General features: G+C 35.4%; 4 protein-coding genes and 1 long non-coding RNA gene across 5 annotated transcripts; 1 reads left to right on the forward strand and 4 right to left on the reverse strand.

The window, feature by feature from the left end:
• The first annotated feature begins 216 nt into the window (after nucleotides 1–216).
• On the forward strand, nucleotides 217–3,597 carry LOC140766776 (NEDD8-conjugating enzyme Ubc12-like). The gene is made up of 6 exons (XM_073106417.1): nucleotides 217–370; nucleotides 830–942; nucleotides 2,113–2,221; nucleotides 2,469–2,547; nucleotides 2,654–2,770; nucleotides 3,205–3,597. The coding sequence occupies exons 2-6, from the start codon at nucleotides 834–836 to the stop codon at nucleotides 3,340–3,342; spliced, it is 552 nt and encodes a 183-aa protein (XP_072962518.1). The 5' UTR covers nucleotides 217–370; nucleotides 830–833; the 3' UTR covers nucleotides 3,343–3,597.
• Nucleotides 3,598–5,155: 1,558 nt separating this feature from the next.
• On the reverse strand, nucleotides 5,156–9,602 carry LOC140766625 (transcription factor-like protein DPB). Its single transcript, XM_073106111.1, has 11 exons — nucleotides 9,543–9,602; nucleotides 8,492–8,590; nucleotides 8,323–8,390; nucleotides 8,051–8,094; nucleotides 7,267–7,326; nucleotides 7,026–7,166; nucleotides 6,814–6,882; nucleotides 6,578–6,673; nucleotides 5,857–5,892; nucleotides 5,697–5,767; nucleotides 5,156–5,525 (listed from the first exon to the last, which is right to left on the reverse strand). Exons 2-11 carry the CDS (start codon nucleotides 8,530–8,532, stop codon nucleotides 5,459–5,461), a joined length of 693 nt encoding a protein of 230 aa, XP_072962212.1. The 5' UTR covers nucleotides 8,533–8,590; nucleotides 9,543–9,602; the 3' UTR covers nucleotides 5,156–5,458.
• A 689-nt stretch (nucleotides 9,603–10,291) lies between these two features.
• Nucleotides 10,292–18,126, reverse strand: LOC140766322 (uncharacterized). Its single transcript, XM_073105766.1, has 17 exons — nucleotides 17,935–18,126; nucleotides 17,774–17,837; nucleotides 17,041–17,149; nucleotides 16,591–16,653; nucleotides 16,118–16,218; nucleotides 15,807–15,873; nucleotides 15,633–15,704; nucleotides 15,175–15,336; nucleotides 14,247–14,320; nucleotides 14,066–14,163; nucleotides 13,147–13,254; nucleotides 12,797–12,894; nucleotides 12,224–12,361; nucleotides 11,901–11,948; nucleotides 11,048–11,162; nucleotides 10,762–10,859; nucleotides 10,292–10,654 (listed from the first exon to the last, which is right to left on the reverse strand). The coding sequence occupies exons 1-17, from the start codon at nucleotides 18,017–18,019 to the stop codon at nucleotides 10,568–10,570; spliced, it is 1,587 nt and encodes a 528-aa protein (XP_072961867.1). The 5' UTR covers nucleotides 18,020–18,126; the 3' UTR covers nucleotides 10,292–10,567.
• A 1,495-nt stretch (nucleotides 18,127–19,621) lies between these two features.
• On the reverse strand, nucleotides 19,622–20,228 carry LOC140764336 (uncharacterized). The gene is made up of 2 exons (XR_012105022.1): nucleotides 19,942–20,228; nucleotides 19,622–19,835 (listed from the first exon to the last, which is right to left on the reverse strand). It is a non-coding gene; the product is annotated as an uncharacterized lncRNA (long non-coding RNA).
• Nucleotides 20,229–22,163: 1,935 nt separating this feature from the next.
• LOC140761105 (large ribosomal subunit protein eL43z-like) lies at nucleotides 22,164–24,141 on the reverse strand. The gene is made up of 5 exons (XM_073098301.1): nucleotides 24,031–24,141; nucleotides 23,551–23,590; nucleotides 23,350–23,438; nucleotides 22,508–22,590; nucleotides 22,164–22,413 (listed from the first exon to the last, which is right to left on the reverse strand). Exons 1-5 carry the CDS (start codon nucleotides 24,031–24,033, stop codon nucleotides 22,350–22,352), a joined length of 279 nt encoding a protein of 92 aa, XP_072954402.1. The 5' UTR covers nucleotides 24,034–24,141; the 3' UTR covers nucleotides 22,164–22,349.
• Between the last annotated feature and the right edge of the window lie 506 nt (nucleotides 24,142–24,647).

Raw genomic sequence — 24,647 nt, forward strand, 5'->3', positions numbered from 1 at the left:
TAATCTTTTGTTTTTTTAATTTTAAAAGCTAAAAGATTGATTCTAGTCAAAATTAGAATATATAGATCGCGTTCCTTCCAATTGAATCAGAAATTAGAATAGGGCTTTTTGTAATATACCTAAGTGTAGGAGTCCAACTGCAAAATATTAAAGGAAAAGAAAAGGGTTACTCTACGATAATACCAAAATGTAGGGGTTCATATACAAAGGCAATTCTCATATTAAAAAAGCGGTCATGTCAGTTGTCAATTATCCCACGAAATAATTGCCCACATCACCCAATTCGTCTCCCTTCCGCTTCTTCTCGTCCAAGCTCCGATCGCCCCCTTCTCTCCCCGGCAAACTTTCCCGGCGATATCCGTGCCTTTTGGTGCATCTCTCTCTCTCTCTCTCTCTCTCTCTCTCTCTCTCTCCTCACCCTTCAGGCGAATTCCATCATCCAGTCGAGGACGACCTAACCCTGACCCTAATCCTCGCATCGCTGGAGCTTACGCTGATGAGTTCATATCTAGGAATTGTTTATTCAAGTCGATTTTGTTGTGGTTGTGAGACTTCTTCTTTCTAATTGTTGGATTTGGAGTTCCGATGATTTGGTTAATGATTGCTGCTTGTAGTAGCGCTTTTCGAGAAAGGGATTGGGTTTAGTAAGAAAATTTGTTGAATCTGTGAGGTTTCTTGATCTATACTAGGATTGGGACTAATCCTGAGAAGGGCAACTCCACTCGATCCGAGTGAATTAAATTCATCCTAAGATGAAAGCGTTGTGATATGCCTATACTTTCTTATACAAGGTTGTATTTTTATTATGGTATTTGCCTTCTATTTGCAGAACAATGATAAATCTCTTTAAAATAAAGGGACAGAAAAGGGAAGATGCAGCAAATCCCAATGGAAGGTCTTCGGTTAAGAAGCAGAGTGCAGGGGAATTACGTCTTCATAAAGGTTTGTTGCATTGAAGGCCTTTTATATATGTATCTACTTTAATTTCTTATTGCTTGAGCTACCTTTCTTATTATCAATTTGTTTATACTTATTGGAGAAATTTGTGAAGTGGAGTGGAATCAAATTATAAATTTGGGTTGATGAGGCAAGATGCTTGCGGCTTTTTTTAAGATATTAATTTTTTCACTAAAGTACGGATGAACTCTTGGTAATTTTATCTCCAACAGTCGTGCAACACTATTCTTTAAACAAAAAAACTATTTTTTATGAATGATTCGTTTTATATTATTTTAAGAAAGTACCCTACAATACTTAGTTGCAAGTTTATTCCAGGGAGTGCTTTCTTTATGCATTGGTTAGATAGAAGCTCTCTTGGGTGTAGTATGTTGGTTGAAATGGCACTGACAATAAAGGTCAGGTGGTCCAAGTGGTTGCTTAATGTATTATTGGCTACATCCATCGCAAACTTAGTTCAGCAAGACATGGATAAATGATAGATGAGGGGAAAGATATATTTAGAATACATGACATATAAGCCAATGGAGTTGTCAAAGTATGCTACTCAGTGTGTCAGCATGGAGTGATCCAGTTTAAGCAGAAATTTCAAGAGAGGCATGAAAAGGTATAGAGATATTTTCCCCAGATGCTTTGGTTGAGTAAAGATGCCATGGTCTCTAGTTAGTTTTAAAAGATTGCACAAATGATAGTTGAAAATGCAAAATGATTCATAGAGTTGTCCCCACTCCCCACCTATGAATGAGTGTTCTGGTTTTGGTTGATCTTTAAGCTAATGGGGTCTCGGGTGCATGGTCATGCAATTTTCCTGCATTCACCTTCCACAGTTTCTCATGATTGATGATTCACATTCTTATGCTGCAGTCCCATTCACTGTAATTTCTTTACTTTTAGCTTGATGAATAATTATATGTAGAAAGTGTTATGCAACTTTTGGGCTCTTTTTTTTTCTGTCAGTTGCATTTCATGGGATTACAATGGGGATAAGAACTTTAACATTTTGCACATTGGTACAACTTATTTGTTCAAATTCAGAGTTGCAGGTTTCTTTTAACTTCTGCAAGCGCCTATTTCATCATCTGATATTTCACCTTCTTTTAGAGTATGAAGAGTTTAAGACAATTTATCTGATTATCCATTATCCATAATTTACAGATATCAGTGAGCTTAACTTACCTAACACCATTTCCATTTCTTTTCCCAATGGGAAGGATGATCTGATGAACTTTGAAATCTGCATTCGCCCTGATGAAGGATATTACCAGTAAGTAATGTTTTGCCAGTTGCTAGCCATTTTTCAATTCCATCTGGGAATACTAGGATTTCTTTCATGTTGATTTATAATATGTTTCAATGTAACCCGAGAATATTACTCTCTGTATGTCTATATAGCTGTTATGTGTGAAGCATTTTTTAATATTCAGGATTTTGTTTCATTCTTTTCAAATATTGTATTTCCTGATCCATAACATCTTGTTTGAATCTTACGTGTCTTATCCCTTGTCGGTCAGAGGTGGTGCATTTATTTTTACCTTCCAAGTGTCTCCTTCTTATCCTCATGAGCCACCAAAGGTCAAGTGCAAGACGAAGGTATAACTGGATTTTGCTAAATGTCAGTCGTTCTTCTTCTTTCCAAAGATGCTTGTTATTTGTTGAAACTTTTTTATTCTATGAACTGAAATATATATTTACTCAGGTTTATCACCCTAATATCGACTTGGAAGGAAATGTCTGCCTGAACATTCTGCGTGAAGATTGGAAGCCTGTTCTCAACATTAACACAATCATCTATGGCTTGAATCTCCTTTTTCTGGTACTTCTAATCTTCTTATTTATTGTAAAGCTTTAATCCTATTAGAAGATAATAACCGCCTCTGAATTTAGTTGCATGCTTATTTTCTTCATGGTTGTATAATCGCTCTCATGAATTTGTTTTAGATCCAAGTTGATCGACGAATTAAATTTTATCAGTTTATGAGTTTTGGAAGTGTCAACCATGATGAAGACTTTCTTGTAAACCCTTGGAAAAATAGAAGTGTGGTGTGGTTAAAGATATTGTTTACATCATCGAAGTAAATTAAGAGAGGATTTATGTATGTCTGAACTATCTGGAACTTCTGTGTAGCGCCCACCCTTGTCTCTGCATGTAGACATCAGTCACTCATCAGAATCATTTGTTCATTCACTTTATTTTTATGATGAAATTTTCTCTCTATTTAAACTTTTTTTTGGTTTTCTATCTGGCAGCAACCGAATGACGAGGATCCCTTGAACCATGATGCAGCTGCAGTTCTTCGGGACAATCCTAAGATGTTTGAGACTAATGTGAGAAGGGCGATGGCTGGAGGATACGTGGGTCAAACATACTTCTCTCGATGCATGTAATGGTGCTAAGTGCTAACTGATCGGAGTGTGTATATTGTTCTTTGACATCATTGCGGCCCCAAGCTTTTTACACTGTTACAGAATATTGCAAGACTTCAGTACTACTACTATTTACTATATCGCAATGTGTGAATAACTCTTAGCCATGTAACAGTCCAAGAGAGAATGGGTTTTCATGGTACTTTATGAGTGAAACGTGTGCTGGCTTGATGCTTTAGTGTACCTTACGTGTAAACTGGCGAAGTAGATTTTCTATGCCCATAATCCATGTTTTTTTAACTTGTCCAAGAAAAAGAGAGATCTTATTAGATTTCGTGTGTGTGTGTGTGTTGAGAAACCCAGATATATTATTGAAGAAGACGGGAGAAGATGGGAAAGGATCAAAGGAGAGAGGATTCTGGAGGAGGGGGAAAGGGAGTGGAATACAAAGTGAGGAGGGAGGAGAAGCCCAGATCTCCAAGAGGGGGGAATGTGGAGCCCAGTAAAGATTAAAGTCTCTGTTGAAGTTTCTTTTCTAGTTGCTCTCCTTCCAAAGCAATGACTAGAGGAGGCCAAAGAGCGAGTAAGCGGAATAAAGTCCTTTCTCCAAAAGGACTGATAGGCAACGAACGAAGGACGATGGCAGGGACGAAAGGCCTAACGGATAAAGAAGAGAATCCTGAAAATGCTTGATGAGAAGAAAATGGTCGATAGAAAGGGTAGGGCAACGGTCCCGACGTTGAGAGCAGTGAACAGTCAGTCATAATAACAAACAAAAAAAGACAAAATCCTAGACCTTATATAAGATGGGAGTGTGATCTTCAAAAGGAATAGGCTAAGAAGGGAAAAGGAGAGCCTTGGCCTTTAAGGCACTAACCTCTTCGATCTGAACCGCAATGGCGACGAGCAGGAGCCACCGGTGCAGGGGAGAGTTATCTATCCTGCTATCCACCCTACACGGCTACAAGGCACAAGCCAAAAGTTGATCAAGTTGACCCCTCTCCGGATGGAGGAGGAGACAGCAACCAAGAACGGACCAAAGAGACCGTATCACCGGCCAGGATTGTTCTCTATGTCATCGACTGAGATGTGTGAGACTATGTCTATGCGCCATTATTGATGCTTTTAATTTTATGCATAACGTCAGCCAGTCGTCGTGCCATCTCCCGGAAACTATTTTACCGCCAAGAAAATAAGCTCAGGGAGGTCTTCTTGTCTGCGACTGACGGTTTCAGATTCACTGCTTCGAGTTCATCTGTCCCGAAGATAGTGAAACTCTAATGAGATTGATTAATTTAAGAAATAGTACAAATAACACCCTACATTACAAATAAAATCCTCTCTTTATCTATTGGATGAAAACTAAAAGAACAAACCATGCTCTGAATAATTTTTATTTTATTCTAAAACACAGTCCTTATTTCATAATAAACGCTAAACATCATAATAACCTTATTTTAAAATACAAATATTATTAATTAAAAGTACATCTTATACTACTCTTATTTTTATTATGGTATTTGCCTTCTATTACTAATTTATCTTTAATATATATCACATCAACATACTATAGAGAGTATTCATAATAATTTCATAAAAACCAAAATATATTTTCCGCTTTTTCTTATTTTATATTATATTAAAAATAATTATTACATTCTTATTTCAGAATATAAATAAATATAAAAATAATTATTCCTACAATAAAATTCTTATTTTTTAAAAAAATAAAAAGAGTATCTATTCTAGAATTGATTTGAGACCTTATGCCGCAACACTGAAGTGAGCGGACACCTGAAGTGTTTAAACAAGGAAAAGAAATTCAGAGTAGAAGTGTAAATAAGAGTACCACCCTTCAATAGCAATCGTTTGCAAAAAGTATAGTCAGTTAATATGTACATTTTGGCTATTGACATGTACTCATGTAGGACTATCTACTTGTTCCATCTTTAACTATATAGTCTATATACCAAAATGCAGGTAAAACCTGACTACTAAGATGAAACAACATGGTATTGCCTATGTCAATAACTACGATTAATAAGTTTGGAGTTCTATGATGAAGAAGATGGCTATGCTACTGCAAATTTGGTCAGGATCCATATCTGAACAGCCTACTGAACTTTGGATTGCATGCTCAGTTCTTTTGCTCCACCCGCATTGCCTTGAGGATGGAAGCATCATCATGCAAGGTGAATGGCGCTCTGGCAAAAGAAGACACATTAGAAAAAATTAAAAGAGGGTAACTAAGAGTTGCCTCAACTCTAAGCTTAAAAAGAGAAGAAAAAAAAGTACTGCATGGATGAGGTTCTGCAACTCTTAACGAATAGATGATACAAGTATGTGTTAACAATAAAAGGTGCAGAGTGCAATACCCATTGAAGTCAAAAAGAACGAATTGCATGTCCTCTGAAATCTCAATCTCCACTGTTGCCTTGGGACTAGTCTGCTCCAAGAGGAGAAGTTACATCAATGAAAATGAATAGTAAGAAGATATTAAGTCAAAAAATGTCAGCTGTTATTAAAGATGAATACCTTTACAGCTGCCATGTTATGAGAGCTTAAACAGATCTTTTCCAGATTAGGCAAGATAGTCAGGACGCAAATGTTTGGCAAATACATCAAAGTAGCATCAATTGCAATTTGCAAATAAGATGTTCATTAATATACAGGAAATCACCTTTACATGAAAAGGTATGCCACTCTACTGGATGGCTACAAGATCCACTCATAGTAGTCCATTCAAGATACAATTACTTTATCAATCAAAAAGTGTGACCTAGTCCGTGAAGCTCCCGCCATGCAAATTGCATATAAGGACTAAAGCATGGGTTAATTTGGAAAACCATACAAATACCGATTCAACTATTCCTAAATTAAATGTCAACGCTCTTCTAACTTGTATTCATCAAAGATCACCCACACAAAAGTATTTCATAAATCCTAATAAATCAAAACGCACCAAAGAAAGAACTTAAACATAAAGGGAAATAATCGTCAGGAATAATTCATGCAAAATGGATACTGTTCATGCTGAACTTGACTAAAATTAACAATAAACTGTTCGATCAGAGTTCCATAATCTGCATATCCTTGAAAAGAAAGAATCTGTTAATAATTTAATTAACTGGACATGTGCCAGTCATGAGAGAGGAAGCTAGCCATTAACTGGAAAACATGAAGAAGCAATTGTACTAGGCAGGGGGAAAAACATTTACAGCATTACTACAGTATATGAGAATAAAAGAGTACATACTTTGACCAATAAAAATGGTAGTGCGACACCTTCAGAAATATTCGCTGACTTCTGCAATTTCTGGTTGCGTGACATAAGTATCTGGAGGTCTACTAACTTGAAGAAACAAAAAGTAACACAAGTATCACTCACTAGGCAAAGATGAGCAACCACACCAGGTGACCACCAATTCATTGAAAGAACGTCGATATCAAGTAAAACTAGCACGAGCATATGACTAAATTGCTAGAGCTTACTTGATCCCCTACTTCTTGTAGGAAAGCTGTCTTTTTTTGGATTCTGCTCAAAAGATCCAAGCGAATTTCCTATAAAATGTAAAACAAAACTAAAAACTAACATATATGTTCCTTGTCAGGGTTCAATCATGAGCATATTATAGGTTAGTAAACCATAGCACTTGATCGACATTCAATTCTGATATATTTTCATTTTATTCAATAGAACTCACCTCCAACTTCTTTATCTGTTCAGCTCTGGTAGAAGGAAATCCTATCCACTTTATCTCCTTTTTGTCTTTCTCAATAACATCAATTGCCAGGAGAACATTAAAAGCGTCGTACACCCTCCGCCGGATGTTTTTCTCATCAAACTACTCAAATAGAAATAATTTGACAATGCCACCTGTAAACATTTCTTTGCGCATGTCTGTGTGTATTTAATTAAGCTGAAATTGATGGTACAGAACAAACCTCTATATCTTCACCCTTATTCACCAGGGATGGCAGTTCAGCTAGAATTTCGTCTGCAACCTGGGATATGCACCTTAAAAATTAGAATAATTAAAAGATAGATTAAATTAAGAAAAATGATAAAAAGGAGAAGGTACTGTGCTCTTTGTTCGAATTAATTTACCTTGAGAGTTACTGCTAGTTAAAGTAAGACTTATATCCTTTTGATCCATATTAATATAACAGCTAAGGGGCTAAGGGCCTTGAGTTCAAACTGATATCTTGTGTTAAGCCAGTATCCTAACAAAATGTAAACATTTAAAAACACAAACTTCGGACTCCATGACAAATGACTATGGTAGGATTATGTGAGAGCAAGAAGTAGGCATTGTCAAACAAGTCTGTGATCACCAAAAACATCGGATACATGTTTAAGGTACACTGCTCAGAGTTTCAAAATCCGCTTAACGTTTTATATGGTTTTCACGGAAAAATATTTCTCATAATAAGCACATAAAATTTTTGTAGCATTCATTAGTGAATGTTTTCTAAATTAAGGAGATGTTTAAGTAGCAGAATCTTGTGCCATTAGACTCAATGCCTTGTTTGTATGTTGAAGTTAGCATATCCAATTAGAAAGGCCTATGCTTCAACATCCACATCTTTTTCATAATAAAAACAAAATATAGAAGTGAAAAAAAGGAGTGATATTCATTGCTCGAGATTATAAGGAATATCAACCAGAAAAGGAAAGAACAAAGAAGAAACATGAAAGAGAAAAGCATTATTAGACAGCACAGATTACCTCATTATATGTTGTTCTTCCTTTGGCCTCGACCTTCTTACAAACTGAAAGACAAAACAAGATACAGTTCATGCAGAAAGACAAAATATAATTTCAATAGGAAATTGTCTTTATACTAATGATATATCCTCCACAAAGCATACTACAACAACTGAGATCATGCAACTTCCATACAGGTATCATTATGGGTGGTACATAATATTGTTTAACCCATAAGTATAAGCTAACTCTAAGTTCAAAAATATCAAGAAACATTGAGTCAACTACCTTACCTATTGTACTGTACTGACGAAGACCCCAGCCCATGATTCTTGGTTTCTTCTTTTCTCCCATGGCACTACTTATAAAGGTGCAATCAGAGGAGACAAAGATCAATTAATAAATAAGTAAATAACCTCACAAGAAAAATTAAAAGAAAGTATGGAATGCCAAACTGCTCACCAATCAGAAGTTTGGAACTTGGCATCTTCCTGAACATACATGTAATTTAACGTCAATATATTATCCCAAGCTGATGTCGGCTGCTTCGCCACTCTTTTCCTATGAACATGTACATTAGCAAGGCATCAGAAATCAGTTTTAAGTATTTCACACACAAAATTGCCCTTTGAATTATATATATTGTTTAACCTAAACAAAGAACATCAATCAAGGATCATTGCCCGAGTTTCTTCAGATATCAAAAACATAAAATCATCTGGAAAAATCTGCAAACTGCAATCCACAAACACAAGTAGGTGAAATAAACAAGGAGAAAAAGATAAACATGCATAATATTACAATTTCTGGTGCATCCATAAATTAGCTAGTTAAATGAAAGGATTAACAATTAACCAGCACCTCATTAAGAATTTGTTCAAGTGATCCTCGTCAACATCACCACTTACATTGTGTTTAACTACAATTCATTTATCTTCTCATAGTTATCTAACTGACTGACATGCATGATTACCGTCCGATTTTACCTCCTCAGATTCTTATGATTACCATCGGATTTTCCTATTTCTTTGCTACTTAATAGCCGCAATAGACATTTTTATCCTGCCAAACCTTCCGCACTCACCTGGATTATTTCGTAGCAGTTAAGCTTATTTATTTATTCCAATTAAACGAAAAGATCAAACGTGAACCCATCAAATTAGCCTTACAGCAACAAAGTCCAGTCAGATGTATCTCATCAAAAATTCTGCTCAAATCGCAAGTAGGCTTCAAAAAAATTCATCTTGAATAATGACGAGTTGCAGAAAACAAAAGGAAGTGCCGCAAGTGTCGTGATCGCGTTAACATCAAACAGATATCACCATCAAGAAGTGCCACAGAAGCGCAAGAACAATCAAAGCTACAAATTATCTTCAAACCCCCAGAGGAAGACAAATGGAGCAAACGCTTCGAAATCGCGTATGAATCTAAAGGATCTCTCGTCTAGAAACGAAGAGAACTACTTATCTTAACTCTGCTAAGAAAATAACAAGCGAAAAATTCGAAGTAAAACCTGAAGGAGACGAGAGCTAGGGTTTCTTCGGAGAAGTTTACGCGAGAGAGAGAGAGAGAGAGAGAGAGAGAGAGAGAGAGAGAGATAAAGAGAGTGAGAGAGAGCGGGGAGGTAAAGGAGGACGACACGAAAGAGACTAAAGAGAGGGAAGGGAACTTTAATTAACTTGTACCAGGGACGTACATCACCACCGTCCATTCTAGCCAATGGATAGATTAAACGGGTTCAGAGTCTCTCCGGTGCATCGGGAAAAGCAAACCCGTCTCTAGTTCCACGTGGCAGGCGCAAGCACCGTTGTTTCGACGAACGAATCGGAGAGGGTCCGAACTCAACTAGCTCATTAACTTCGATTGCACCGGGGACTCACGCCAAGTTTCTATTGGATAATAAATAGTAGATATTCGTTCGACTCTGCTTAAATTTTTTAGGATCTGAATCATATACAGACCGGTACCTAGACCAACAACATTTAGGCATCTAGTCCATTCTGATATCGACTTATTTCATATTCGATTTAGGTCAATATTTAAGTTACAATTGAGTTGTATTGCTCGAGTTTCAACATAGGGTGCAACCAAACTAATAGGATCAGCGTTGACATAATAACTAAAGAGACTCATATGTATCAAAATTTGAATATCTATAGAATCAGGTCAGCTGAGACACTATAAAAGTTCCATTTTTCTTTGGGAAAAAGAAAGTCATAGAATGCAACCATGTTGAAATACCAATGCCCAATACCCAAACAATTTCGTTGAATCACTCTGCGCAATTTTCTTTTTTCTAAACAAGAAGATATCACTACAGATAAATATGATGACTTGCTACACAACGACAATGACAAGGTATCAGAGCTTTTAATTAAATACACTTGGTAAATCCAGCATCAACAGCAAATATATTCTGGAGGTTTAACAAAATCCATGTTAATTCTTTCTCAGCAGAGTAATAAACTACATAGCTTCTAATTCCTATTCTGCCTAGGGATATAAATTAACGTTAATCGTGAAATTATTTGGACCAGCTCAAAATCTTTCAGCAGTGATGACAAGAGGCTGGGCTTCGATATGCTTCTTGGTAACGTAAGGCCCCCTTTTGATGGCTTCCTGCAACTGATAAAGTGTGGCTAGTGTCATTGTCTCAATCATCTTCACATTATATAGATTCTACCTCTAATTCCACCAAATTTTGCTATGTGCACCTTGATTGCTAAACGTACCTTTCCTGCAATTCCAGCAATACTAGCATCATGAAGCAATGGTGAAGATGATAAGGACTTGCTGATTGCCACGCAACACTCATGCCGGGCATCCATACCTAGAAATTGCAAAATTAGTTATAGCACATATTGAGTTAATCATAAAATATTACAACAGTCATGTTCCACCGGTGCGCCACAAATAATCATAAGATATTCAACATTTTCAACAGAAGTACTTCACATTTTACAGGACGAGTTGTGAATAAGTGATCAACTGTACTACGAAGAAGAAGAAGAAACGAACCATTCTTTGTAGTCTCAGCATGTGGATTAGTCACCACAGAAATAATATCCTGCTTTGAACAAACTTCCATCAAACACCACTGGCGAACCACCAATCCAGCTATCAATCTATAACCCTGTGAACATTTACAATAAATAAATAAATAAATAAAGGGTTTTTTGTACACATACCGTTCAAAATTCGCACCTCTAAAATTGATATTTGTCGGTATCCGGTATCCCTCAAACATGGTTTTTGCATGCACATCCTTTAAAATCCTTATATTTTGCGTGAATACCCTTAAAGTTAAATAGCTGGTAAAATTTAAACAATTTAAATATAAAAAAATAAAATATCTTTATTCTAGCTTTCAAGTATTTTCTTAGTTATTCTCTTAAAAAAAATGTGTTTCTTAGTTAAGTGTCTTTTTTATTAAATTATACAGACTTAACTTGAAAAATAATCAAGAGGATATCCATGCAAATAATATATGTTTTGAGAGATATCAACTTTAGAGGGGCATACATCACAAATAAACCTAATTGCAATTCCATACTTGGTGAGCTAAACATAAGAAATTGCACAGTTCCTAGACTCCGTGCTGCAAGCACTGGAAAACATATTAAGGAACAACTCAAATATCAAAAAGATAAACTGTACTATAGTCAGCCAGCATCCCAAAATTCAATCAGAACATTAGAGGTTAAATGAATAAGAGATGCAGTTGCGGGATAAGAATTAGAAGTTAAAAAATTGACTTGAAATAATAGTAAGCATAGCAATAAGGTCGAAAGTTGAAATAGAAATAAGATTTAAATAAAGATTCACTATTGCAAATACTTATTGAAAGGATATGTCCATTGGAACCACTTACAGCTATTCGGATTTCTGGCTCTTGTTGCAGTCTTGAGAAAAGAAGACCCTGTTAACAAAATATAAAAAATTTGAAAACATTTAAAAGGAATACAAATGTCAAGATATGTGAACATCGCTTTCCCCACAAAAGAGGATGGAAAGGTGCTAAAGAAGGCTATAGCCCATAGAGATACCCGGTCATGCTTGAAAAGTTGTACTAATGAAGCTGACCAGCTAGACTAAAGTCAACAATTCAGAGTGCAGCATGATACCCTTATTTCCACAAAATAGAGAAACTTCCTGATAAACAAAAAGAATAGAACAGTAGGGTAAGTTACTGACAGACGGAGTCAGTTTTGGACTATTGGCTGCTGTTGCATAAAACAGTTGCTTAAGGCATTCCTCTGCTTTACTGTCCAGCATCATTTTCTCTTCTGGTCGATCTACTCCACATATACTTCCAAGGGCATGTAAAGAAGCCTGAAAGAACTATGTTAGCTCTCCAGAGAAAAATATTCTCGAGGACACAGGCTCCAACATATTAATACCATCTCAATAAGTAAAATTACCAACGACAGAATATAAGAGAAACCAAAATGATAGAAGTCTTGATGAGCCATCTATTATTTGAAATCATGTGTCAATGTTATCTTGATATTGGCACTTGTTGAATACATCATTTAGTTCAACCTGGAGAATAACATTACTACAACCTAAAGCATAACTAAAAAGTTGTTTAGCCTGTAGTTTAACTTTTGAGAGCATACGAAGAGCACATAAAGGAAGTTCACTTGTTTGCAGCAGAAGCAGATCATGAGACAGTATATGAGGGCCAGATAAGAACGATCAGGGAATTATGAATTACTCTAAAAGAATATATTTTTGGAGGAAATATAGAAGTCACTATGTACATACCAATTGTTTACCCCTACTTTGGCGACCAAAGGCTGATTCTACAACATGTCTTGCAACCTCAGACGAACTTGTAAGTAACAGACTTGCTCCTTCAGTTGCTAGACATCAAAAAACACAAACAAGAATATGAAAGCAAAATATTAACAATTTAACATCCTTTTGAGTACTTGATCCAGGAATTCTAGAGAATATTAAATAACGTTAAAACTTAAAAGGCCCAACCAAATAGCTAAATCTTCCAAGAAAAGACAGCAACAAATATTCATGAGATTCTTCTGACAAACCATACGAACTGAACTCCATTGGATTTGCCTTTGAAGTTATATTAAAGGCTTTATGAGAGTACTTACTTGCTCCAATTAACCCTAGAGCTTCTAGTATGCTCTCACATTCATCTGTATTTTGACTGTCTAGCAGCTTCAGTCTTCCATCAATAGCAAACAGAAGTGTTGAAATACCTGAAAACAATTTCAGCAATTTGGTTAGCTCCTCTAGTACTAAGTTCTAGGTTTTCATAAAAGAATACCAGAATGGATATGAAAAACAAAATTCAATAAAGAAAACATAACTCCAACGAGTTTTCTTTGTGAGTTATAAAAGCTCATAGTAATTGACAAACAAAGAGACTGAATGAGGAAAAGCCAATACAAACACACGTCACCAGTAACTAAGCTTCACCTATGACGCAAAAGAAGCATAACCAAAAAAATTATTAAATTCACAAGCAAGGAGTCTGATTTCCTTGTTGTCTGGGTGTCAACATTTTGGCATGAAATCTGAAGTAGCCATTTTATGCTGATTTTAGAAAGAATCATTTGATTTGGCATACATGACCTATAAATGCTGGCCCCAAATCTTTTAGGGAGGGAATAACTCAAAATCAAAAAGACTATCTCAAATGATGGCATGCGAGAAACATACTTTGGCCAAAAAGCACCAATCCTACACAATAAAGAAGTGAATATCTAAGCACATCTACTTTTCATCTAGTTTAAAAACTCCAGCGGTCAGTTAATTTTGATTGTTTACAGATAAGCTCGCATACATAGATCCTGAACCAAGATCCCCAGCAGAGAAAAGACGCCAATTAGTAACTTAATATAAGACATCAGATAGCACAGTGCAGCAGTTAATAACTTAATATAAGACATCAGATAGCACAGTGGATAGTAAAAATAATCAAGGAAACTATAATCCACATACCGCACTAAAAATTAACATAGCTTTCACATTGTTCACAAGTTTTTGAGTTTAAGGAACTAATCTTACTTGATTTATCAATTGTTGTGTAAGCATCGACTGAAGAAAGAAGCCTCCCGCTAATCAAAGCTGCTCTTGATCGTAGAATAGTATCAACAGAGGAATTACTGAAACAAGACTAGCTATTAAAATATAAGACGGGGTGATTAAGAATTAATAAAGCAAGCATACAGACTCATAAGCAAAGTACCTGATCATACCAATCAACTGTTGAAGCAAGGTGGTCTTCAACAGGAATCTAGAACTATAAGGAGATTCTGCCAACTAAGAAAGAGTACAAGTGTCAACCAAAAGAAAAATAACTGTATATGATTAGCTAAAATACAAGGAAACCTACTGAAAGCCTCACTACAGAGATTAGTCAACAGCCTAGTCTAAGCATGTAATTTGAGAATCCAAGTTCATTGTGCTGAAAAAAATTGATGTCAAGCAACAATTGAACCTTCTTTACCTGGACATAATGCAAACTAAGGAAATGTAAATACGAGGCTTATGGTCTCATCAGTGGTTCTGATTAGAACAGAGCAAGTTCGATTGTGCTCTAATCAAATTATTAATGGCCAATAGGCCGAATATCAGGCAATCAGACTAAGTAAGAATTGCATTTAAGAAATAACAGATCGAGTCCCATGGATATGAAAGTTGAAGAAGAAAGATATGATCTGTTTCTACACAACAAAAATATGATGATAGTTATGAGAGAGATAATAGGATGTTAGAATCGAGAAAAGGTAGAAGAAAGAAGATAAAAGCTAGAGGAAACATAATCAATGATCTCAATAGTCTTAGTTCATCTAGATCACATAGTTTTCCAGCTAGGAACTATCAAGTCATTTGTTCCCTGAGAGCTATTAAGGTGTCCCCATATACCTATGCGTAAGTTTGGACACACAAACAGAATAACATGCATTTCTCCTTCAGCAACATGTTAAGTTAATATAGTTTTTTCTTAAATTGCAAAAGTAATAAGTTGGAAATCATCAAATCCTAGGATTACACATCTGAACTCTGAAGAATCCGGATTTATGGAACTCAAAAAGAAATGCTGTGACAATGCAATAAATAAAGATAAGAAAGCAAATGCAGAAGCCAACACTAAATACTGCTTTTCTTTCTACCTCATAGAGAAGCTCCAGAGCACTCAAAGTTGTGAGTATATCATGCCTGTCATTGATTTCAACCTCAAATAAGTTGAGCAGGCCGGAGTCATATACTGCTGTTGCAACAGAACTAGAAACGGAGAACAGCTTCACTATGAGAGCCAAAATCCGAATGCGTCCCTAGAAATCCATTGGCACATTTATAGTAGGTATTGAAGAAATAGATGGTTACTGTTTATACAATTTGAAAATTAAGAAGTACCAATAGCAATTGGGTCTTCAAAGGACAGTGACAGGATATTAAGTATATTAGTTTTTTTTAATGTCTGTAGACTGTATACACTACTTAGACTATTAAAAAGTTAAAATAAAGGAACATGTACCTTGCAGTATTATCATCATTATTTATCAAATATTAGGAAAAGAACCTTCTGTAGTTTTATAGCAAGAATTATCAAAGAAAATGTACATCATACCAGCGATGACGAATGAGCTGCCAAGTCTTTGAGTTGCTTAGACCCTTCACTAGGATCTGGAAAGATAATACCCTAAACACAAGTTGCACAGAGAAAATGAAATAAAATAAAATCCAAAGGGGTGAGGATGTGTATTCCAATTGTCTCAACTGCATAATCAATGACACTACTTACCATTCCTCCGGGAGACTGAGCAATACACTTTATGGCATTGATTGATGCTGTTGAAGTTTGTTCCTCTCTATGGCAATCAATATTATATGCAATTAGACTTTGAAAAGTTCTAGTACTAAGTGAAAAGGACAAATATCCCGCAAGTCACCTAAAGGAGATATGAGCACTACAAGTAGAACTAAAAAAATTCATCTTGCAAAAATGTGCCAGAGTTAAGAGAATCAACGGGCAATACAGTATTTCGTGAATAAAGAAGAGAATTGTTTAAAGAAAGCAAGGGTGCATGTAAAGGACAATGAGGAGGCAAATACCCATCAAGTAAGCTGTTGAGCAGTAGCGGATATATGTTGTGTCCCTCAAGAGTCTGCACAGCAGCTTTGCAATCTTCAGTGTTTTCAAGAAGATGGGACACCTGATGATCATACAAGTTGGCATGAGTCTTTTGGAGTAGAATCAACTCTAGAAATGTACAAGAAATGCAACTATTGATCGCATGGAGAGTTTTCTGCTGACTCAGAATATGGACTGAAATAACTTTTGGCTTATTCAGGGGAACATAATTATAGGAGAACAGTCAATCGATAAAGAAGTAAACAAACATATTATTGTGGCATCTACAGCTGATACCGTTATTCCTTAAGTATATGAATAACTCAAAGCATGTAAAGTTCATCTAAGAAAGAGATTGAATATATTTCCAAAATCCTTCTAAAGCTATAAACAAAATCAACAAGACAATATCTGGATTTAGATTCATTTCATAAACATTATTTGATAGACGTACAGATTTACAAGCTAGGCATCTGATTGCCTGAGAGTCAGACTGCAATCCAGCTAGTATAAAGGACTGAAAGGAAAAAAGAAAGCAGAAGTTAGCGTAAAAGAGGAACTAATTAGACACACCATTATCATATAATGGGACGCTTGGAGTACACAAAGGAAAATCATAACCAAAAGAAACTCCTCAAGGATTCAGTATTCAGCAGTTTTAGCCTTTTCTACTGAAGAGTTCAATACGGAGTTACATAAAATAATACTAAAAAATTCAGAACCATATCTCAACTGATAATGCATAAGGTGTATTGTTGCAGAGGACTCTAATGCCTAGCCTCCTAAGTAGAAGCAAGAAAAACAATAAAAATATGCCCTGAAATGCCCAATATGTCCCATTTAACATGTTAACTGTCCATCAAATTTTCAAGAGAAAGCAATGAAGAGGATTCATGATACATACAGCATACTTTGGAAGAAGGGATGCACCGTATTTCGTACTGAATAATTTATCCAGGCATGCAACCAGCGTGTCTACTACCCCAGGTACATCAGCCTCATTTTGCAACGCACTGAAAAAACAAAAGTCACGTTACACCACAATGCAGAGTTGAGGGTTCAAGGACAAAATTTTGACATCACAATCAGCAGATTGCAAAGTCACTGTCACCCTGCAAAGAACACATAAGAAGATAAAAAAAACTCCTCTCAAAAACACATTAGTCCAACGCACAAAGCAAAAAAAAGAAAGAAAGGAGCTAGCTAATCTGCCACAATCTGCAGGACATCATGAAATTGCTAAAAGAAGGCCAAAAACTTAAAAGACATGCAACTAAGCAATATCCACAAGCAATTCTCATTTCGCTTCTACATTCAACAAAATAAATAAACAATAACCAGACCTACCAACTTCCAGATCATAAAGTATTCATGTTATATGCTTCACTTCGAGAGAAGGGCACCAAGTTGCCGCAAGATAGAGACGAGATACCCTGAACTGTTCAGGTACAACGCCTCAGCTCAACAAAGAACCAAACAGTTGACAGGCACGGCACTATGTAAACAAGAGACTACAATTTGAGTCCATTATATTGACGTTTAGACGGAAACCCCAGACGTTCAACTAAATTCCACGCTCGCGACGCCAAACAACAAGCAATGGACAAAATTAGAGAGAGGTAAGTAGATTGCACTACCTAAAGAGAACGGGAAGGGGGAAAATATCGAGGAATTCCTTCACAGTTGCATCGTTTTGCATTCCTGCAACAAAGATCGCTGCACAGATGAGCAAGAAGAAGAAGAAGAAAGGATCGAGATAAGACGAGCGGAATTAATTGATGGGAAAAATAGGGTTTACCAGGGAAAGAAGAAAAATCCGAGGCGGCTTCAAGCATCGGAGCCAGCTCCGGCGGCGGCGGTGGCGGTGGCGGTGTCGCCTCCATTTCTTGGAGAGAAGGAAAGGGAAGAGTAGAAATACTACCAGGTGGCGGCTCGTAAGAAGAGTGAAACAGTCTTTATATATATCGGCGAGGAGCCGATTTGATACGTGGCGATCGGAGTGGGAGAAGTTACTTTTACAAAAATAACCCAACGAAAAGAATAATTATAGAAAATATCCTTGCGGATATGGGTGGCAACTGGCAAAAGTTTAGCCTACTCCGAGTCCTAAATGAGTTAACTCATCATATTCTTATTAACCTATTTATAACATAAAAAAATTTATTTATAATTCAGATAAATTTATTTAAAATCTAAATAATTTATATCATCCGATAATTAATTTAATAAATAAGTCGTATTGGTGTTTGTACCCTACTTGATTAAAATAAATAAATTAGTTGTATTTGTCTTTGGTCATTTTACACTAATAAGATTAGTAGGATTTATTTTTATTTTTTTTTAATTTAACATGCAGTGTGATTGTGCTAAGATGATTAAAGTGGCACATATTAGTGTATAAATATTTGCAGATTCGAATTTCAAGTGCTTGAATATAATCCAGACACCATTAAATATTTATTTTTAAAAGATAATATATATTTTGACTAGTGTTTTTATATGAAAATGATAGATCTCATCAGCTTCTAAAAGTCTTTGTAATGTCTAATTGATTATGGCTTGAAAAGTTCAAACCAAATAATAGACAAAGTCCAGTTCTGAGGAATTTGACGTTGCTTCTAGTTCTAGGTCGTTCACCCTTGACAAAGGTGTTGTATAGACCAAAGAGTTATTTGGACATTTATTAGATTCCAATGTGCCAAATATAAGTAGAAGATGGAGGAGGAGGAGGTTATTTAGAATCCTCTTAAATTAAGGTATTTGATTGCCTTATATTATTATTATTATTTTAGGTGGAATATTCCCATGCTTTCCCCCTTACACCCAACTCTTAATTCTTCAGATAACAACCAGTTATAGTATAACATTGTATACTATGTCAAATGGAGAAAGGAAGAAAATAAGAGAAGAAATTCAAAAAGAAAAAATGAAGTTAAGCTAGCATTAATATTTAGGTAAATTTGCATATAATACTTATCTTTTAAAAAAAAATTATAGTTTACAACATATATTTTTTTAAATCATTATTAAATCTGTTAATTAAACTTAATTAAATATTAAATTAACCTAATTATACTAGAAAAATTATAAATCATCAACCAAGTCATATAAGAATATTTTAGTCATTCTAAAAATAAAATATCTCTAATTAATAAAATATTTTCATAGTATTAATTCAAATTTAATTTCTGTTAAATTATAGAACTCGATAATATAATTACCGTCCACAATTTTATTAAAAAATAAAGCGTTACATGTAAATTTCTCTAATATTTTGTATAGAATATAAGCCGCCTAAACACAAATAAAGTTAAGTATATTAGCAAGTATATATGAAAGGGCTAAAAGTTAGATTTTTTTTTTCTAACAATAGTAAATTCTACTCTGACAACATCTATCCACATTTTCTTTTTCTCCTTCCATTGCTCTTCGCCAAGATTAACAGCAGAGAGAGAGAGAGAGAGAGAGAGAGAGAGAGAGAGAGAGAGAACAATACCACTTTTTTATCTCAACAAAATGTTAAGCTAAAGCTCCAGGAAAAGAAGTAAACGATCAGATGAATTAGATTCAAAGTCCCAAGTTACATTAACATCACAAAGCGTCCTTGCTCAACAAAGGTGAAAGGGATCAATCCTGTACATATTAAGCTCTCTCCTCTTCCATGGATGCTCCTCCTACTACGCAACGCATCCAAGAAAACTGCAAACAAGAAAGCCAACCAAAATTAAACCCAAGGAGAAAACGAAAGAAAGAAAGAAAGGAAGAAACCCATCAAAGATTTACTCAAAAGACCAAAGAAGAATACCTAATCGATCGGACGCTCATCTGTTGAGATAGCATATGGAAGAAGAAGTTGACTCCATGGAGGAAGACAACGACGCTGGTGCACCCGAGGATGAACAACTCGAACATCTCTTCTTCTCTCCTGCTTCTCTCTTCCTGTGAGAGGTTTCTTTGGAACAAATGGGAGTTTGGGAAGTAATATGTAATTGAATGAATTAGGATTCAGAGTTGGTAGTGTAAACTGCTTCTCTTGGGCGGTGGGTGAATAGATAGATTATAGATAAAGACTAAACAGCAACCAGCGTGCCATGACTCAGCACCCAACCCCCTCACACGGCTTTACTATTATTGCTTGCCTAATAAAATGTATTAATCATATAGTTTATTAATCTCTAGTATTAGTTGCGAATTAGATAATTATTTTACTTATTAAACTAACTTATTAGGATGTCTTCCTTCGCTAGAAAGCAGAGTTCAATAAGGTTACTCACTTCAATTGAGAGACTAGACTATTTTCTTTGGAAAAAAAAAGGTAAGTAAAAAAAAAAAAACAAGTGAAATTATTTTTCATAAATAAAAATTTTACTTTTTTAATTATATTTTAACAATCAAATATTAAAAGTAAATAAATTACAAAAAATGGCTACCTTTTCTCTAATTTTTGAACTAGTAAATTTCTACGACTTGCCAATGTAAAATCCTTACGGCTTTTCTCTCTAATGACGATGCTAATGGCGAAAATGGGCATACCGAGATGGTGTGTAATTATCTTTAGAAATGCGCTCCTTCAAACTGCATGGGAGCCATATCCAAATAAATCTATCATTATGGTAAAGATCTGAGCAATTCGTATGGGGTTGCGGTGGAGACAGACTAGTTGGAGACTATAGAGATTCTACGTGGAGCCACACTGTGTCCTTAGAGGATCATAGGACTAGTTGATAAGTATAAAAGACTCCTAAATATCTTTAGAGAGGTTCGAGTTATGTGTGGAGTTAAGTGTATAATTAGATAACTGATTGGGCAACTAAACAAGATAGAGCGTCGATTTTTCATGTTGTCCCCCATGTTTATGTATTATTTTTAATTCTGATATCATACGGAATCACATTGGTAGAGTTATCTCGCTGGATACAACATCTTCTTTCCTATCAAATAAATAAAAAAACTAGCTTTTACTTCCTTAATTTAGACCAAAATTAATATATTTTTAAAATTCTTATCTGTATTTGTAAGATTAAAAGGATATTTTAGTTTTCTTGTAATGAAATCAATGTATGTCGTCAGCCTGAGTTTTTTATGCCATCAATATAGACATCTCATATCTGACACCATCAACTTGCTACTTCTCCTTTAAAAAAAATAATAATAATACTAACAATAACTTTTCTTAAAACAAATAGCAACTAGCTATACGAGAAGCGATGTAAGTTTCCTCCAACTTGATTATAGAAAATCCACGGTCCTTGCTTTCTTCTCCCCCATCACAGCAAAATCAAAAACAATGGCGTGAAAACATGGGGGTTGAGACAAACCTCCTTCCCGTTGATTGGACGCCACACCCAGTATAGAGTGTGGACAATCGGATTGATGTGACGTTCAATTATTAGTCTTTTCTTTTTTATAATAAATAGTTTGTAGTCTTTAATAAGTAAAGTGACAGAGAAACGAGTTCTGTTGGCTGGGTTGGTGGGGATGGAATTAAATGGATTCCGGTGAAAAAGGTACTCTGGAACTCTGGTGTATAATAAAGTATTTCCGAACCTTATTATTCCCAAAATCTATAGCTATCAGTGATATTAATTAGAGAGGATTATACCAAACCACTATGAATTATGAACTGATACTTAATTTTTATAGACCCCCATCGCTTGTTTCTCATAACACATTAAACGATATGCCAATATGACATGATTATTCCCAAGAACATTTTATATCTATGTAAAAATAATAATAATCATGTGAAAAATAAAAAGAGTTGGAAATTTTTGAGGAGAGAGTACAAGTAAAAATAGACAGTAGTTTATAAGGTATCAGTGTAATTAGCCATAAACTAAATTAAAGAAACAAAATCGAATTCATCAAATCCCAAATTGAGATATCTAAGTAAGCCACAGACCAGAACCTTGTCAAAATCATGCCATGCAGCGATTTCTCATCAAAAAGTGTCCTGAAGTACATTCACCAGAATTAAGAATTATAGTCTGCTAAAGAATTATATTTGGAAGGGGTTCGATCTCAAGATGCTTCACCAAAACGAAACGTTCCATGTCCTCAAATTATAAATGAAGCATATCAGATGGAATAGCAATTCAGTCACAATGATTCAGTTTGTAAGCAAGGACTTTCTAATATTGTTTTAGCAACTACCCGTAATTTCGACTAAAAGTAAGGCAAAAGTGCTGATCCACCCAAGAAAGATTGCGGCAATCACCCTTCGGTCTGCTCTCGCAAGCGACGAATGGTGCTTCTCACAGTGACAGCACTAGCAGTGCTGAAAGAGTAAATGAACAAATTTTTAAGATGGATGATAGAAATTGATGCAAGGAATTGAAAGATATGAGCAGAAGAACGAAATGACCACTCACTTCAAGGTATAAGCACCGCCAGCCTTGACCTTCCCACAATCCTTGCATCCCCAAATTCCAACTGCTTTTCTTTTCACAGCATACTGAAAACAAAAAACTATATCAGGAACTAAGATTCCTCGAAAATAATCAGGGCAATAAGAAGGGGCAGATGAATCCAGTCAATTCAATGACATTTACTGAGGGGAAAAACATTGCAGTACAAAATGTGCAACCTTAGACAGAAGCTCCAACTACAAGATTATAGAGAGCAATTTAAACTTCATTCCTCAAGAATCCTATTTCCTATGAACCAATGCTTGCAAGTTCGACTGCTCTCTATTAAGCGAAAAATTGGAAAGATACAAAAGATTTTAACATAAATGTAAACATGAGAATTTTTAATAAATGTAAAGTTTTAACAGAAGGAAATGATGATAAATGTAAAAATAAAATTCTACACAAAGACATTTCAAGTAGCAACAATATAACTCTTATAAACTTAATTTGAAATTAATATTTGTGCCTCAATACACTAAACATATGGCCTTTCCTATGAATCCTTCAGACAAACAAAAATATTTGTACCCTAAGATAATAATAACAAAATAACATACTCCAAAGCATGATCTTTCGGAAGAAGAAAGTAATAGATATCCTAATACATTGAACACTACCACATTAGCGAGGTTCCAATCACAAGTAGGTCTGAAACAAACCTTTCTAGCTTCACTTTTTTCTTCATGTCAAAGTATTATTAGAGATGAAAAAACAATACTTAAGAGTTCAGGACATCTAGAAAAGGAGATTAACAGTAAATCTCCAAAATTGCACAACATCTAATCTCAGCCTGGAGATGATACCTTTCCACAGAACTCACAGAAATACTTCGCATGCTGCGAGACTTCCATCTTCTTAATTTGCTTTCGCAAACTGGCACCATATCTGGTACCTGCATTCCAAGACACGATGTCGAATGAACTAAATGAATGTATCAAACGTCTTACGTGTGAGAAAAAGTAGGATAGAGGTAATGTGAGTCTATCTTTGAAAAAATTGAGTACCATATTTGCCAACAATTCCAGCCTTCTTGGTACGCTTTGTCTGCATTAAGAGGATAATGAAAGGTAATTGAGACAAATCTAACGTATTACTGCAGCATGCCGAATAGTTTGTTCGGCATATTATTACGACAATCTAACATCATGATCGCTATTTGCGGATATCAATAGCTTTCTAATTACGTTAAAAGTGTTAGTAGTAACTTGTTCTTGCACTTGTGAACATGATACAACCAATAAACACTAAATAATCAAACAACTCAGTCATAATACCATTCGCAACCATGGAAAAATCCACAGCTAAGAAAAAATTCTACAAACTTTTAGGCAGCTATGCAGATGAAACTAGGAAGACTACTAGCATTCTCTTGTACACCATAAAGAGACAAGAGTAGAGCAAACGTCTACCTAATTTCTCATCCTACGAACCAAAGATAGCATCTAAACTGGGATACGAGAGAAAGTATAAGATCCGCAGCGTACCATCTCGGAGGGGAAAGGGAGAGCTCGCGACGCCGAAACCTGGATCGAGGAGACGAGAGGATCGCGTCGCGGGCCGCCGCTTTATCTTTTATACGATCAAAATTTAGGGTTTCGGGGATACCTAATCACCAGGGCGATCTTGTTTCGATCACAACCGTTCGTTCGATATTTTGGGCCAAAAAGGTTAAATTTGGGCCGGGCCAGGACCGTCTTTCATCCTGGCCAGTTTTGAATTGGTTTGTAACTAAATAGTTAGATAAAGGGTTCTGTTATAAGTATACCCCTCTAAAGTTCATTATTTACGTATATGCCCTTATGAATTTCCCAACTTTTTGATAGATAAATTCTTAGTAATTTAACAACTAAAAGATATAAGAAAACGATAACAAGGGTCTTTTTAAAATAATATACACTTAAAATTTATGAAATGTCTTTTATAGAGAATTTACTTTTAAAAATAGTCATAAATTATAGTGTTTAACCGGAGCGAGTAATTATGATAATTAATGGCTACATACAATGTACGTAGAAAATTGTGAAGTGATGTACAAAAAAGAGTTGAACAAGTTAAAAAGAAAATTTAAATAATTTAGGAAAAATTAAGAAAATAAAATTCC

Source organism: Typha angustifolia, chromosome 1 (assembly GCF_048772165.1).
Source record: "Typha angustifolia cultivar Huaian chromosome 1, ASM4877216v1, whole genome shotgun sequence".
Taxonomy (NCBI): Eukaryota; Viridiplantae; Streptophyta; class Magnoliopsida; order Poales; family Typhaceae; genus Typha; species Typha angustifolia.